This window comes from Pleurodeles waltl, chromosome 2_2 (genome assembly GCF_031143425.1).
Source record: "Pleurodeles waltl isolate 20211129_DDA chromosome 2_2, aPleWal1.hap1.20221129, whole genome shotgun sequence".
NCBI lineage: Eukaryota > Metazoa > Chordata > Amphibia > Caudata > Salamandridae > Pleurodeles > Pleurodeles waltl.
In genome coordinates, this window is record NC_090439.1 from 514693603 (window position 1) to 514711881 (window position 18279).

At 40.9% G+C, this 18279-nt stretch overlaps 1 protein-coding gene across 2 annotated transcripts in view; it reads left to right on the top strand.

The window, feature by feature from the left end:
• Positions 1–17870, top strand: part of IMPACT (impact RWD domain protein) — a 219914-nt gene extending 202044 nt beyond the window's left edge. For both annotated transcript variants that reach the window (XM_069220038.1, XM_069220039.1), the window contains 2 exons: positions 11718–11852; positions 16450–17870. In XM_069220038.1, coding sequence (XP_069076139.1) covers positions 11718–11852; positions 16450–16521 — 207 coding nt within the window. In that variant the 3' untranslated portion in view covers positions 16522–17870. The remainder of the gene's footprint in view (positions 1–11717; positions 11853–16449) is intronic.
• Positions 17871–18279: the final 409 nt, after the last annotated feature.

Below are 18279 nucleotides of genomic sequence, written 5' to 3' on the forward strand. Positions count from 1 at the left end.
ACAGTTTCAATCCAATTCCAGACAGGCATGGTGGCACTATTTCCATAATTAGAAGAGGAGGGCAGTCTCTCTGAATGTAAGGACATGACCCCTTATATCTGGGCCTGACGTACAAAAGTAACGTCTCCTAGTGGGGGCTTGGAGGTCATCTATACATCCATGGCCAAAGATTTCAGAGAGACATGTAGGATCCTCAAATTATGAGGAAACTAAGAGAAACTTTGCATTGTACTGAAAATCATACCCTTGCTGGTTCCAGGGGCTGTTTCACAAGGTTTACAGTCCTTGGGGAAATATTCCTCATTTTTAGTAGCGTGTTCTGCAGTTAATACCCTGTTGCTATTACTGGAAAGAGGAAAACAAAACGGGGACGCGTGGATTCATTGAATTAATCTCAGCCACTAGCAATCCAGTCCATTGTTTTTCCATCCACCATGCCATCTCAGACAGAAGCTAGCCATTTGCAAGTCAATCTTGGTCCTGCTCCAGTTGGAGCAGTCCATCCCTGAGTTTCCAGGTCTATTGGAGTCTCTTCAGTAGAGTGCAGCTTGTGTCTAATGGCACACAGTGCTGATCCCACATCTAGGTGTATCTGTCGTACAAAGGGCAGCGCACTGATAAAAATAAAAAGGTGATGGGTGAATTGCTTGAATTAATCTCGGCCACTCTAGGGCACAATGCAGTCCATCACACATCCCATCCAACTCCTTATTGTTTGTTTAAGTTGGCTATGGGTTTAACTGTAGAGAGGGCAATATGCTTCTGTTTTTTTATTTAGGGTTTTGGGTTTTGCACCGGATAGAAAATAAAATCACCAGTTTTTATATGATAGTTTCAGATATTATATCTACATATCATCAGAGTGACAGCAGCTTCCATGCTAGTAAGAGGGGGCTGTCTAATAATAGTGGTGGGTGGCTGAGTTAGCTTGTTTAGTGTTTACTGTGGCTTTTGAAAAGTTTCCAGAGATGAATGATTTTCAGACCCAGAAACTCCGAGCCAGATTTATATCTTTAGTTTCCTTCCTGCCAAGACTGTGGTACGTCCGCCTGATTTAAATGTTTTTTCAAACATCTCTGCTGAGTCAGGGCTGTCATAGTTTGGGCTACCTGTCCACCCACTTACTTTAGATGGGACATATAGCTGTTTTTTAATGCCTGTCACTGCCTGGAAAAACCTGGGGGATATTGTGTGTCATTTTTTTTTCTTTTATTAAAAATCAAAATCTGCTTTAAGATTTTCTTTTGAAAATAAAATAAAAGAAAAATGTAACTTTGATTCATAGCACCATCATATTTGATGGAGCTGTCTGGGAAAATGCACTGGCAGGAACTACCTTGACATCGACTCCTGTCAATAAGTGAAATGTAAGCCAGGCTGGCGAAGATCTCAAAATTAGGCACGCAATACCTCCGACCTCCGTCAGGATGACTGAGAAATGTACTCCATTACCCTGGTGGAGGATGGCCAATCTGCCAAAAAATAAATTGGTTCCTCTGTTTCAGGCGCAGCTTAGACACTCCCTCTCTTCTCCTGGGTTCTTAGAGTAATTATTTGTGTAAGCCTCAGTCGTGGTTAGCAGAAAGGAGATCTGTCTGCCTAGTAATAGTTGACTTCCTGCCTGGTGATGAACAACCACTTTCAATAACAGTACAGAAATCTATTCCAGGTATGTATATATTGTCCTGTCCGACTCACCCACATTTTAGGACACTCCAAGTAAAGGAAGTAGTGGTACAGACATGCCAGGATTCATTCCCTTTTGGTCCATTGACTGTATAGCATCATTTAGAGAGGTACAATACAAAAAAAAAACCTTTATTCGACTTTCAGCAAGTCATAAAGTCATAAAAACATAAATAAAGATCTCCAATTATAATACATTTCATTATATAATAAAAAAGATTGAATAAATGAAGTAATAAAAAGAATAAAAGGATACAACAATAAACTGTCTAGTGTATCAATAAAAAACCCTGTCACAGTAAATTACAATTGCATCATCGCCCCCATAGATTTCCTTATCTTTAATACTATACATAAAAAGTTAGCCAAAGTTCCACACATCTCTAAAGAAGGTAGTAACTGAAGGCAGGCATAGGCTGTGCGGCACTGGGGGAGGTTGATTGACCTTAGGAGTGGGACTACTAGGCGCTTCCTCTGTAAGGCATAGAAATTGCAAAATAAAACCACATGAATTGTGGATTGAGGTGTCTTTGCATCACAGGGGCATGGTTTTAACGAAGTGGACCAGTCATTCATAGTTGGAAATGAAACTAAACGGTGAAACGTATCTAGCCTGAATCTAGTGAGAACGTAACGATGGCGAATATTTACCACGTTTGCCAAGTACGGCTGCATGCCCTCAGCCGTCAGAATTGTTTGGTTGTGAATGACAGTGTTTTTTTTTTAGATTCAGCCCCCCAACGTATGTCTTCTAGATGCTTTAATGCCAAGATACTCAGGTCCTTCCTGGATATCTTCCCCATTGAAGCTGGGTTTGTATAATAGTCTTTATTGCCCATTTTTTCGAAAAAAGTCCTAATATATTTTAACCATGGTGCCCTTGATGTATATAATGACTTCATACAATCGGTCAAGATGGCCTTATTAAAACCAGTATGTTCCGAGGTCCACACTTTATGCCATAATAACAGTGGCTGTATCTTTATCGAGTCTACAATAAAGGGAACCCCGAGTTCCGAATGAATGACATACGATGAAGTGCCATTTGGTACACTCAACAAGTGTCTTAGGAAATCGTTTTCCACTGTCTGCATTAAATCACAATTTGTATATCCCCAAATTCCTGCCCCATACGTGGCGGCCGGGATGCACTTGGCTTTATAGATCTTTATCATGTTTGATGGTGTAATCCCCCCAAGCCTTTTGGAGAAGAGTCGTAATGCCATCGTTGTTTTGATCAGGTGCACTCTCTTCGTCTTCCTACAGTTGGACCAGGAACCCAGCTTATCGAACATTATGGCCAAGTACGAAAAAGATTGCGCGATCTCGACCTTGCTTTCCGCAGTAGTGGTGTTATAGGTCTTACCGCGCTTCCCTCCACAGTTCATGATAAAGGTTTTGGAGCGATTGACAGTAAGACCCAGGTGTGACATATATGTGATACAAGTTGTTAGGAGTTTCTGGAGTGCTATTGGGGTCCTGGCCATTAATACTGCGTCGTCTGCGTAAAGTAATACCGGAACAGGTCGGTTGTCTATTTGGGGAAGATCTTTACACTTGGTGGCCATTTCTTTATCTAGGTTATTTATATACATTGAGAACAAGAACGGAGCGAGAACGCAACCTTGACGCACTCCTCTGTAAAGACCAAAGGGGCGAGTACATTCTCCTTTTAAGCCATACCTCACTCTTGCTCTGCACCCTGTATACATTTCCCGAATAAATTGGATTAAGGCCAGTTCTACCCCCATGCTATTTAAAAATGTCCCATAACTTATCATGAATTACACAGTCGAAGGCTGATGATAAATCAGTATACTTTCCAATGATGAGACTTAAATTTAAACTTTGCTCCACTGTTCCGATTCCTTTCCGGAATCCGTACTGAACCGGGGATAAAACGTTCTTTTCTTCCGCCCATATTTGTAGCCTATTCAGTATTATTCTCCCTGCTAATTTAGCTGTTGTGTCCAGCAGGGAGATTGGCCTGTAGCAGGCTGGATTAAGGCGGTCACCCTTTTTGTATATTGGAATAATGTTGGAATCTCTCCAAGATGGTAGGGGTCCGCATATGCAGATAGCCCTCAGTGTCTGCGTCAGTACAGGCCCCCATAGCTTAATATTGGCCTTGAATATGTCGATCGGAACACCATCAGGGCCCGGCGCTTTCCCTGGTTTGCTTATTTTTATAGCTTCCTCTACCTCCTGAAGGCTGAATTGGGGGGTTATAACCAGGCGCGGACCTTCCTGTGAATCATGGTCATGTGTACGGTCTGTTATGTCACTCGTCAGGGAGTATATTTTAGAGAAATGTGCAACCCAGTCTTCGTCAGAAATGGCAATTTCCATTCTAGGAATGTCTTTCTCCCCTAACACGGGGGAATTTATTGTCTGCCAAAAGAGTATATTATCTTTCTTGCGACTTGCTAAGTGGAGAGTTTCCCACAAGGTTGTTTTCATGATCAGTTTCCTTTCCTTTATTGCTGTTTTATATTCCTGTCTGCGTTTGCGGATATCACTTAAGAACCTTTTTGGGGCATTTAGAGCCTTTTTCAGTCTCTTATGTGCTTGAGTGCAGTTATGGTCAAACCATCTGCACGTCGTTTTTTTTCTACATCTTACTGCTTCTAATAGTGAGGACTTCTTTTATGGTTTGAATAATCATCATAAATGCAGTTAGACATTGCCCTGGATGTGGGTTTTCTCTTAAACAGTCTGCAAAAGCGTGTTTACATTGGGATATTAACTGTTTCAGCAAAAACTTGGGGTCTGTCTGTGACCCCTTCATAGTGCATCCATTGCGCGGCACCAATTCAATATCGTCTACTAGTGTAGTACTATCTTCCCTAGCTGCTGAAAGGGGGGAATGTAGGAGATTCATGCTCTGGGGGTAGTGATCACTAATTGCAATATCGTGCAAAGTGTAGTTTGTAAGATAGTGTGCGAAGTGAGTTGACATTAGGACATAATCGATCACAGTATTTACGCCCCTTCCGTTATATGTCGGTTTAAACCGTGGATCGTCCAGAAATAATTCATTTACGAAGGATAGGTTATAGGTTTGAGCCAATAGGTTCATTTCGTCTCCTTGAGTGTTATGAGAGAAATGAAGGCTAGCATCTACACCTTCCAAGACCCAACCACATATCTTATCAGAAGATTCTTTGCACGGATGGACGTTAAAATCACCACCCCAAATCAATAGGATCTCCCAGTTATTTTTTTTACATATTTTTTTTAGGTCATTTCCCATTTCCACTAAGATGTTGGAGAATTTTCCTGGAGCAACATTATTATAAAAATTAATAATGACTAAGTGGGTCTTGTGGTCTAGGTTACTCTCTATCATTGGGTAATATGGGCTCGTGAAATTCATCTCTAAATTCTGTAAGGATAACTTATTGGAGATATATGTACACAGTCCCCCTTTAGGTCTACCATACCTGGACTGCTCAGCAGGAGTGTGAGATGTTTTGTAGCCATTTGGATGGGCAGGAGTTAAAAGCCATGTCTCTTTTAGGTAAACGCATGAATAGTCTTTTAAAAAGTCAGCCCAGATCTCATTGCCTAACTTATTGGCTAGGCCTGCAATGTTCCGGAATAGTAAGACTATTTCCGATTTCTGAGTGAAATTCTGTTTTAAAGTTGCAGTGCTGATCCTTTGGGGAATGAAGGGGGATGTCGCTGTGAGTTATATTTAGTGTATTTCTGGAATCGTCACACTGGCTTGGATAAAGTAATATCTCATTCCTTATAGGGACCATTGTATATGATGTGTCTTCCTTTTGTAAGTCCGTCCCTGGTATATGTGTTATCTGGGCTACTCTATCAGGGAGCGGTAACTGTTTCATATCGAGTCAATCTATATTTTCCAGTGCTGAAAGGGGATAGAATCTGTTGCATGTTATAGATAAGTCTGGGCTGGGTGAGGATGCTACAGCTCGCTGTGGATAGATGGGTTTATTCCCCGCTGGTCTTTGATAGAAATAACCCAGGGGTAGTAGCGAGATTCCTTGTAAGGTAACTTGTCTGGCTCCTAAATCATGGATAATCCTATTCACTAGATTCGGTGAGCCAAAAGAAAGGACCACACAGTCTCCAGTCAGCACTTTCCTGCTGTTACCTATCCATTTAATTCTTCTGACCATTTTTATATCATCAAAAAGGGTCCTCACCGTTCCAGGGCTCATTCGGGCCCCGATCCAATTGAGGGCCTTGTTTCTCAAGGCCATCCATGTTTCTCGTTGTTGACCATCTATCGGTGGGACGTTAGCCAAGACCACAACATATGGTGTAGCCTCCGGGGGGAGATGTAACAGGTCACTAGGGAGGTAAGCAAGATTCGGGGATCTAGTCCTGCTAATTGTATTTCTCCCTCGATTTAAATGGGGATGGGTAGTCGCTGCCCTACGCATAGGACTACTTGCTGTCTTACATAGTGTGGGATTTAGAAGTTTTTTATCTGGGGAAGGATTATGTGGTAAAATAGTTGGGAAGAAGGGTTGGGTGTATTGATTCAGAGAAGGAGCTATTGGTTGGGGTTGTGACTCATTCTGGAAGTTAACGATCTGATTTAGACCGACTGGCCTATTGTACGGGATAGGTTGTGTTTTGTTCTCATGTTCTGGGGACCGCAATATATTTCTGGTGTCTTTACTTTCAAAATGCATGTCTTCCCATTGTAAGGACTTTATTATTTCCAGACCTGCCTTGAGGCTACACTCTACCCCCTTTAGGCGCTCCGACATAGAGTCCAGCGTGGCTCCGATAGATGATTTCAATGAATTTACTAACTCGTGGAGGTTTAAAAGGAGCGATCGTATAGTGTCTCCTGCTGAAGTTGAGGGTTTCTTCCGCGTTAGTTTTTTAGAGTGTTTTTTAATTGGGGTAGTTATTAAGTCTATCACTGGGTTTTTTTTTTAGGTCTTGTCCGCCAGGTCCGTCTCCGGTTTCCTTGGTCGCTTAGCAACAGGGGATATTTCATCCATAGAATAAATTAAATTTGATGAGTCTTTAATACAGCCATTTGTAAGCCTTACTCTTGAATGACCATCCCCAAGTTCACTCGATGGAGAGTTATGTTGTGATGGTACATACCCTAATGATTCATGAGGTTGCTCTTTAGGTAATGACATTATCCCTTCAACGGTGGCGATTTGCTTATCTATCATTCCCATCACCCCAGAGATGTATTTTAATATAGATGAACTGTCTTTTAGATTTGTTGAGTTATTTAATTTGGAGTGTTTCCTTTTACCCATGTTTTACGTAATGGCCGGTAACTCAGGGGACTGTATAGGCTAGGAGGACGGAAGCTTCCTTCGTTTAATAGGCCTCACGGCCAGTCCGATCAAAATGACCTAATTTAGAGGGCTCCTGCCCCCTCGGCAGAACACAATTCGACAGGTAGAAGGGGAAGTTTAAAAAAGAAAGAAAGGGAGAGCAAACAAATCACTTCACAGTACCTTCAGGCAACCATGCACTTCTAAGGTGCCTTATCCAGATGTCCAGAAGTTTTTTTAGTGAAAAATGTCAGGGGGGTGGCCCTGCCCTGCGGGGTGGGAGCGCGACCAAAATTTAAAGGGCTCCTGCCCTCGGCTTCATTCTCCACTCAACGCGCTTCCCGCGACGGCGGGAGCGCGACCAAAATTTAAAGGGCTCCTGCCCTCGGCTTGATTCTCCACTCAACGCGCTTCCCGCGACGGCGGGAGCGCGACCAAAATTTAAAGGGCTCCTGCCCTCGGCTTGATTCTCCACTCAACGCGCTTCACGAGGTTCACAAACAGCAGAAATACATTGGTCATTTGATCTTTGATTCCATGGTTCGACTTTTTCCTGGGGTTCCATTTTATATGAGTGTTTAATTGGTATATGCAGTCACGTGCCTGTGAAGATAGTCCCTTATCACCAATTCACATTTTGTGAGGTTAGGCTTGAGAACTGGAATGTCAGTGGTTTCATATCATCCCCCTTCTTTTGTACTAGAGCTGCATAAAATTGTATGTACATTTTCACAACATGTTGGAATCATGCAAAATGTGACTTGTTTGTATCTCAAGTGAAGATGCCACGAGGACAATACCTTCTATAAAGAAAACTAATGGGATATACCATCATGACACTGGTTCAAGCGAAAAATGCCTAGCAAGTGATATATTTTCTGTGCAAGCAAGTGCCAATAATTACATTAAATCACATAACATGAAATTTCAGGGAATTTTGTGAATTTAATTAACGTAATTAAAATCTCACATACTCCTAATTTATTTAACTGTTTCTTCTCTTTTTGCATGTTAGAAGCTCTTTTGCATGTAAAGACTGACCCTTGAGTAAGAGATTTCAATATCTGCCATTCCGAGAGCCTCTAGGTGTCGTGTACCTCATACATTTTAGACCCCACTGTTATCACTTCCACTAATTCTTAAATTCTCATCACTGAACTTGGAGGTCCGATGCTGTGGGACGAAATGGTCTCTTCTTCAAGCAGGGAACTCTGTTTGTATAAATGCATGTGTAATGGTGCAGACAGTAAAAAGGCACCATCTCTACCTATAACATGCCTGAGTGGGAAGAAAGTGTTTCAGGACCTGTGCATTCCCAAAATACATCAGCCCAATCTGTGCTTCCCCTGATTGCTGCTTAACTGCTATAAAAGAAGTTATCCACCAGAGAACATCAATTTGCAACAGTGCATTCCCTGCAGTCTGAAGCTCCCGAATTCCATAAGACGTCAGTTTGCTTTCCTTGTTTCTTCGTCCTGCTTTTGCCTTGCAATTCTGTGTTTATTTTACTGAGCCGCCATGCAAGGTTTCCATGAACCAGAACACGAGTAACCCAAGACTGGTTCTGTCCCGTTTGAGGCTCTTCAGTTGGGTTTGGCTTGGTTCCAGTAGCGCAGTGAGCAAAGGACCTGTGACTGTGCATACCATTGACCATATAAGGTGTTACATCACACACAAAGCTGATGGGAGAAATGCTTGCAATTTGGCTAACCACTAGCAATGGCTCAGGGTACCATTCAAACCCATTGCTCTTTTGCTTATCATGCCACTTCACTTTTCTTCCTCTTTCACTGGCAAACCTCATGATTGCAGTGGCATTTGCAGAGAGGAGTGGCTTGTCATTTAGAGAAGGATTTTCGTTGGGCCTGGTCTGTGTGCCAGCCTATAGTTAAACTGTCTCTAAGATAAAGCTTTAACTGCACCAACTACAATGCCCTTCCAGTGACTAAGTTGACATGCTAATTCTGTAAAATCTATGCACTAAGTTTTTGTTTTTGTCAAGCCCTTAAAACGCCAGGTTAACGATTTCGCTTTATTTCTTTCCCTGAGTCATGCACCGGCAGTAGCTGCCCAGATTATCACTGTACTTGAGCTTTCATCTCCCCATATTTCCAGTCCTGTACCTGACATTATATTTATTAGAGTAGATTGTGGTTACTTGGTAGTGGCTTAAGCGAGGCAGTAGAATTTGCGCGCAACCTGAACACTCTAATGTTGAAGCAAAACTTAACAGCTCACCTTCCATGATTGTGTTGACTAAATTAATAAGGTGTAGGCAACCTGAGTGTGGGTCTACAAAGTTTTTATTGGGTAAAATTTCTTCAAGGGAAAGTGTAAGTGTGTAGAGATCCTTGACTTGATGTGTGAATGAATATAGGTGAATATTTCCCATCTGTGGGGCTAGAGGCTGTAGAAAGAAAGGCAGGTTCACTGTGGTTGACACTGGGCACTGTAATGGCAAATGAAGGACTTACAAAACTCTGACCCTTGTACAGTATCCTTGTACTATAGATTGTATTAATAAGTAAACATGTAAAAGAAATACTAAGGAAAACTGGCCCATTCTCTTTACTTGTTAATGGGTTTGGCAAAAAAGCAATATATACAGTATCCCAGTGGTGTGCATAGATGCATCAATTGTCGGTGTCCTGGGAGGTGCCCCTACTGGCTCGCAAATGCAAGAATTATAAAAGACTAGAATTCATATGCCCCGAGGAGAGCCAGAAGCATGTCTAGCTGAGGGCTAAGTTGTAGCTGCCATTGGATTGTAAATCAGTTCTTTCAGTCTTTCTGTAACAGCAGTCATGAGCAGGCTGATTGATTCAGGGTAGTGGGAATTTGCAACGTATTGTAGGAATAAATTAATCTCAGACTTTTCATGGTATTTCCACTCTTTCGTACCACTCTGTCTTACCATTGCTTTAACTGCTGGAAGGCCACAGTTAAAGTTGTGCAAATACTACATAAAACCCACATGGTATGTTATAAGTAAAGAAGAACTAAGTGTAATGAGGCTAATTATGCAAGTTTCCTTTACAGTGAAGCTCAACTTGGGGGGGGAGGGAGTTGCTTTATTTCTTCTTTATTTATATAATGTTTTATAGTGTCCTCGCTGCTGCATCACCCGTTAAATGAGCGAGAGAGAGAGAAAGAAAGAAACTGGAGATCAGTGAAGAGCTGAGGCTGAAACCTAGCAGAGGCTATTTAGCAGTAACCATCGAAGTGCATGGAAGTCAATTTCCGAATGTTTGCACTGTTCAAAATTACAAATGGTTTGGTTCTAGTTGGAGTAGAAGCAGAATTGATTTTGACTGTGAAGTCTTATGTTTTTTATCTCCAAGGTGCTTTTGCCTTAGTTTACTAATAATCAGTATGAATGTCAAGTTTAACCATCTAGAGAGGTAAGTAGGTTCTAGCCTTGGAGAGCTTTGAATCCACTCATTATTTGATGAAGAGCCAGTGAAGTGAAAAATGCATTGGTGCAGTAATGCAGATGGAACTTTACTAACCAAAGTTCAACTTGGTGATCACCTGTTGGCTCAAAACTGACCTTTGTAGTAGAAGATGAAGATGATGTACTTTTTTACAGCATTGTTATGAAATGTGAAGTTGGAGTGAAAGAGTTCTCTCAAGTCGTGGACCTTACACATGGGTTATGTTGGCTGCCAATGAATGACAGCTATTTGATTGACAGGGGTGAATAATCTGGTGGAGCTAAAACTGCATATATGTTTGATTTCAACACAGTTTTCAATGAGGTCTTCTGTTATCGCCCTGCAGTTTGTTGTGAATTTGTGCATCATCAACATGTTTCTATATGTTAGCTGCATTGTTAGATATGTAGCGGGTGTATTGAAGGGGCCATTTGAGTATTGAAAAGTCTAGACCTCATATCCTTCCGCAGCTCTGCACCAGGTTTGTTCATGGTGGAAAGAATAAAGCAAGTTTCACTGGATTAGTGTAAGAAGAGTTTGAATCATCACTAGGAGACTACCATGATGGTCAGCGAATCATAGGCACAAAAGCTATGGTCCACGATGTCAAACATCATGGAGAGATTGAGTAAGACCCGTGGGCAGGCATAGTCTTGGTCAGTAGATGTGAGCAGATCTTCCTAAGTGTTTACAATGGTAGTTCTGTTGCCATGTAATTGGTTGAATTTTGACTTTGTTTCTATGGAGACCATTCAAAACCAATAGGATGATAAATGTGAGCTGAACTTAGATTGAAGGACTACAGCAAAGCAGAGGAGCCCAGAAATTACTCTGTTGTAAACCAGGTGTTCTTGGCCTGTCTATGGGATTAACTGGTGTGTTTAAGCCTCCTATTGACCATTCTATTACAAAGTGAATTGCTAAGGAGTTTTTCAATTATCTAGGAATTGAACAGATCACATTTAGTGGTGGAATCTAAACATACATTGAGTCGAGCCATTATCTAGTATGACAGATTTGCATCTTGTAGTGCAGCTTTTTCTGAAAGCCCTATTGGTTGAATATCAGTCAATTTGATTTTTTTTTAAACTTTTTCTTTGTCACTGCCCAGTACATGGTTTTCAAAAACCTGCATGATTTTAGTTTGATGTTACCTTGTTTTGTGAATTTGATGCACATCAATGGCATATCAATTGTATATCTTAGAAATGTGGCTAATTTGTACTGTGTGTCCATAGTTACTTTTTTAGTTAAATATGTTAAAGAATCAGTATTATGAAATACCAACGGGAAATGCTACTTTTTCATGCTACAGATTTTAGATGCACGGAATGTTATGGTGGTAGTCTCTCGTTGGTATGGAGGAATTCTTCTAGGACCAGATCGTTTCAAACATATCAACAACTGTGCAAGAAACATATTGGTGGAACATCACTATGTCAATTCAGGGGTATGTATTAGAAGTATAGTTTTTTAAAAACACTTGATGTTGGTATTTTGCTTCATAATATATTCAATTTCAAACACTGGATTTATTGTGGGAAAAAAGCAATGCAGTACTTAACTTTGGACTTTTCTTTTAAAATCTCCTTATTGTCCTCTTGCCCCAAACACTACATATCTACTATCGGAAAAAAAACAGTACTTGCTATTAATGTTTTCCTGAGTTGCTTAGAAGATACCCCCACAACCTTAATTGTAGAATCAGAATTGTGGACTTTCCTTTTTAATTACTCCCACCCTGCTGACTCCCTCAAATCACTTTGAATTGTTTAGCTGTGGTTGTTGTAGTTTACCTTTCAAAAATGTGCTGTACTAAATGACAAAAACAGTTCTGAATATTGTTGATAATTTGTGTTTTTAAAGAAAGTTACCTCATTCCCATGCCTACACTATCTACATATGGTGTGACTTCTTCCTTGTACTTGGATCACTGAGCACACAGTGTGACCAAAGGGCATGTCTGTTCCCACATTATCTGTCTCTGGCAAAGCCATGTGGGTACTGCTTGTAGACCCATCAGCTATATCCCTACACAGCCCTACGCACATTTCTTTCTATTCATGGATATTTGGTTTTCTTACTGCATCACTTGCACTACACTCTATGGTATTGAACCAATGTTATGCCTGTTTTTACTCTCATTTCATGTGCTTACAGCCTTGAAAAAGTCACTTATCGTGACAAAACACGTCAGCTGTTGTATTGATGATACATGTACTAGAGACTAAAGAGGTTTTCACAATTCAATAAAATCCCAATATTGGACTTACTGCCTATGGAATCCTATGTCATGGATTTCTATTTGCTGGACTTCTATTTTGAGTGCTGTAGTATCTTCATTGAAGTCCATTACATTTTTCTATTCATCTTTCTTGTATTCTCAGTTTTCATGTTTGGAAGCATATGTGAAATTATATTTGGGAGTGAATGTTAATGAAAGAAGGAGGACTTATCTAGGATTATCTATATATGTTGTCGCTTCCCGAAGTTCGCGGGCGTTCTCAAATGGCCTGCCCTGCCATTTAAATGTCTCCAGCTAGTTATAGTAAAACTGATAAATGGAGAAAATCTTTCTCCAGCTTTGAGGTCTTATTGAGTTGGCTATTCAGGTTTTTAAGCAAGTGCATATCTAGAGGATGATTCCAGAGAACCAGAAGGAGATATGTTACCATTTGTTTGCGAATGAAATCTCTCGATGACCTAGCTTCATATAGGCTGTTTGCGCTGTATCACTACACCAGAAAAATCTTAGCAAATTATCCTATGTTCTTCCTTGAGAAGTACAAGTCTGTGAATGATACAAGCCTGATGCACATCTGAATCACAGGGCTGAGATCTTCTCAAACAGAAGGGCAGCAATAAACCATAAAATATCCCATTTATAATTTGAGGAACTTAGTGATCATGGACCTAAGAAGCCTGCCTGAAGCAGGCCTCTATGTTGGTGTGTGATATGTCCTATTGAAAATTATGCTGTGCAGAGGTTCGGTTTCTGATCATAGAGTGGGATACGAGTTTCAGAACCTCCTCCTACAGCCCTATCTTTGTATCCTTTAATGAACGTGATAGCATCCAACCTCCTTTCCATGTAAGCAGTTCTCCTCCGCAGCCTGTTATTGTACTCCCTGATTCTTGATGCATCCTGTGCAACACTTGAACTGTCTATGTCCTAGGGATGCAAAGATATATTCCATGCCAGTGTGTCTAGGACTTTGCCAAGCAGTTTGTCCTCTTCCTTGAAAAGTGCCTCGATTCACCAGCAACTCCTATGTCATTAAGTTGCTACTGGCTGCAAAACTGATTTCAGTTTTATATTGCCTGTTCTAAGTACCAACTTGCTAACTTCTCTACAGTCTCCCATTAGGATTTCTAAAATGCTTTTCAGTTTTGAGTATATTTTACTACTGTTCATCAGACAATCAATAAAACACATTTTGGAATTCAGAGATATTGATGTGGTGCAGGTCTAATTGAAAAATATAACCAGCTACTGTGGAATGATCAAGCAATGGCAAGCAAAGAACTCTCACAGCAGCTGACTAACTCCCTAATATGCCTGTCACTTTTCCCTCCAGCAAGCACCTGAGATGAGGTCAGGATAGATCAGTGGCTCAGACAGCCCAAACAGACTGGAATGTAGGCTGAGCATTCCGATGAAAGCGCATCTTTGGGTTTATGCAGTTGGCCCACTCATGCTGGGCTTCAGTACTGGTAGAGTGGGAAGCTATATCCCAATAAAAAGGATGTGCAACCACTTGTGTCCAGAAGTGGCCCAGTAAGTGTTGAATAGTGCACAGTGACCACTGGGATTTTACGATTACTGTGACCAACACAGACACTATCTTGTTTCCTCCTCCCCACCAGAAACATTTGCCCTGAACAGAAGTACATCTTGAGTCTTTTGGTATTTGCTTGTGTTCATGGACGTGCAGGGAGATCCGAGCTATTCCTCTGAGATCAAGGCACAGTAAACTACTATTATAGCTGATTAAATCTATTTTTAATTCAACTGAGTGACCTGGGGTAATGAGTACTGAAGTTCTGGAAATAACTGTGACTATAGAGAACATCTCACATTAAAAAGCAAATTACAGTACAATAGAACTTCTTTCACCGGTAAACAAAGAGAAGAGATTTCAGAATCTACAACCCTCTACTATTGTCATAAAAATGAGAATGAGATGCCTGATGACAACAATGATCAGGGAGCTGACTAATCAGTGTAAATCCAATTTTGAGGCCTTATGGTATATTAGGAAGGATTTTAACGGATTCCCTGGTAGGACACATAGCGCTCAACAATATGTGATGACCCACAACTAAATCATTTACTTAGCACCTTATCCTCACAACTGCCCCAGGAGTACTTCTTGAGACTCTCTTAAACATTGGATGATTTCCTGAGGAAAGGCCAAAATCTGAGGATGGGTCTCAAAACTCTTTAGAAAGACAATATCCACATGTGAACGATTTGCAGTGCCATGGGTTGGGCCGTCCTAGTAGTCTCCACCTGGAAAAAGATAGGGAAGAGAATAACTCCTTTGGGCAAACCTTGAGGTGTATTCATTGTGTCCTTTTACCGCATTAGCTTGAATCATGCAGTCTTTAGGGCACTAGAATATAGCTACATACTGCAACAGCAGAGACAACATAGACTTTGGTTCATTTATATGTGGGGGCACTAGACCCTGCACTGCAACATAATTATAATAGATGAATAAAACACATTCAAATAAAAGCCAGAGTGATATTCTGGCCATTCTGACATTAAGCAGACATTGCTTGGACAGCAAGTACTCAATCGTCAGAGTCACATGCCAGTCAAGTTGTCCCACGTCAAGCTTTTATTAGCCAAAAGGATAAATAGTTTCTCCTTTTTGCAACATGCACAGGCGTTCTCTGTTTCAAAACCTTAATTGAAGTGGGAAGAGGGTATAATAAACTATCACATGGAGACTTGAAAACTTCTCTCATGAATAGCAGCCTTTTTGACACAGACACAAAGAAAGTTTCATATATTATACATGTACCCAAAAGGATTACATGAAATACATCCTGTGGAGGTAGACAGAGGGGGTTTGTGCACATATTCTGGTACTTTCACAGAAGTTGTGAAGTGTAGTCCTGCATTTGGGACTGATGTTGAGAAAATAGTATGACTTGAGTCAAGGAGGATATTATCCTTTGCAGGGTCTCACTTCTTGCCTTTTTAATGCTGAACATTGGTGGGCCTATTGAAACGTGTTGCCTTTACATCGTGAGGAAATCTTCCATCTATGTCATGGCCATGTCAGCAATTGTTCTCCGATGATCGTGCAGCTATGCTAGCTATATTTGATTATCCCCTGTGTTATACGATGGCAAGAGGCACAACAGGCTTCCTATTGGCACTTAATTTTACACCATGTTCAACTTCACCCTTGGGCGTCTCTAGGTTTTAAAGTATAAAGGCACTGAAATGCTTTTTATTGTTTATATAATTTGTAGGGGTGGGCAATACATTTTGTTTCGCCATCGGAGTTTGGAATACTGATCACTCTATGTTACACTTGTAACGTGGGGTTCTGGTCAAATTCCGGCAATTGCCACATGGCAGAGTTCTTTTTTGTGCGTGGCTCAAAAGCGATAAGTTGGCAAGCTAGATTTGGCGTCCCCTAGCGTGATTAGTAGGTCACCTGGCGAGATTTCTCCAAAGTGGGCGGTCCCGACAGTTCACGGTCCGAAAGCTGCTGTTTCAGTAGAAAAATTACTTGAGCAGCAGAAAAATCAAGTTGTGACACAGCGCCCTCTTGTGCACCATGTGGTGCCATTTGCGTTGATTTGTTTTTTTTTTGTTCAGAATTAGCTTCCAGCGCTAAAAATCAGTGTGAGCAGTGCAACATGCTTATTTCCTCCTGTTCGTGTCACTTTGTGGAATCTCACAGCGTTTTCATGTAACTCTGCGGAATTCCATGAAGTAAAACTCTGTGAGCTATGCCCACCCCTAATAACTTGGCAGTTGAAATATTCAAGTTATGCTGAATAATATTTCCTTTTTGTTTTAGGAGGAAACGTTAAAACAACCTGGAAAGAAAAAAAAGGTGAAGACGGCCAGCAAGAAACAGAATGACCACTAATGTGTATGGAAATGTAATTGTTTTCTGAAAAAGTCTTTTTGCATGCAGTAGATGGCATGTGATCATACCACAGGCAACAGTTGGCATCATCACAACTCCAGAAAGCAGACTTGGGTAGTAGAAATTCAGCAGAAGAAGCAGTATTCATGTCAATACAGTATGTCCGTACCAGTATGAATGACGGTACCTGACTTCGAGGGGTTCCACTAACTGTTATGGTTCTCAGTTCATTGGACAACTGCATGTGTTTGTATCACATAGAGGGAAGGGATTCTGCCACAAGACTGACCATTCTATCAACAAAGCCACCTTCTTCAGACTTCTGCTGTTGAGGAATCCTAACCCACCCACCCCTTCTCTGGACTTCGAAACAGCTGCAAGCACTGGTAATTTACCATCTAGGTGGTGAAAATCATATTTTATCTTACCTGCTCAAAATAATCTTAGTATTTCACAAAGCCTTTCTACATTCAGCAACTCATTTGGTGTAAGGTTTAAGGAAATCAGACATTACCGCTATTTCGAAAAGTGTCCATTGGCTTCTCTTTTAAGATAGACTCCCATTTAATTTTGGTTGATATGATTCACAATTCCCTACATCTTGGCCTTCCCAGTTCCCATGGACAAATTACTTTTCACAAGAGGCCTAAGAGACTTCAGAGGAAAATCGTGCTTGCTTTTGAAATTGCCACAAAAGGAAAAAATATATAAGACAGTGATTTGGGCATTCAGCTGCTGGGCATTGTGTTCATGGAATCATCTGCTAGAAGAGCTTAGAATCACCCTAACTTGCTATCGTTTTGGAAAAGATTAAACCCTGACTAATTCCATACCTATCTAAATGTATAAGTTTGTTCTTCTTTCCCATTCTTTCCTCCCTCTAATTAGCCTCATTGCTGCATGGATGTTCCCACTGTGTATGGAGTGCTGCATTGCCGAGGGCCTAGGTCCATGCTTTATAAACACCTTAAGAAATAATTGAATGATTAAAATCATGCCATTCGAACTGAATTCACCACTGAGAATATTCACCAAAGCCTTGCTTGAAGTTGCAGACGTTATTCGCCTCCAGTGTTTGCATGGGTAACGTTACCTAAATTATCAACAAATCTGGCCTACCAGTGGTATAATGCAACCACAATATTCACCATTGCCGGAAAGAAGTGCTTTCATATGGGAAACAGAGACCCGCTTCTGCTCTCATGGACATATAATGACAGTTGTAAATATTTGCACCTACCAGAATTCCGATAAGACAGTTTCAACTCCATTTCAGTGACCATTGTTTCGAAGCTACCTGAAACAATTCCTACACATAGAGATTTTAAATATAATTTATTTTTAGGCAACTGCTTCGTGGTCTGTGTATTTTATTGTACAAATTGTATATGAATGATATTTGGCTATTTGTGCCCATACTAATGCAACATATTAACCTAACCTAAATGTGGAGGAAGTACGCGTTGAAACCGTTTTAGGATCTGATTTGAAGTTGCAGCTTTAGGTAACCTAGTGGGTTGAGGGACAGCTAACTGCTGTGACTATCCTGTGGGGTTATGGAACAGTATACTTTCTTGGTTTATTCCTGCACCCATAAAGCAGCACTGGCCTATTGGTGTGAAGGGAAATAACAAGGCATGTATCTGGTTTAGCCCAATTCACCTGTTGCTTCTTCCCAACCACCCCTATTCTCCATGTAGCATAAAACAGTAGGAGGGTGTTGCGTCAGGAATATCCCTTTGGTAGCGGTTTTTAACC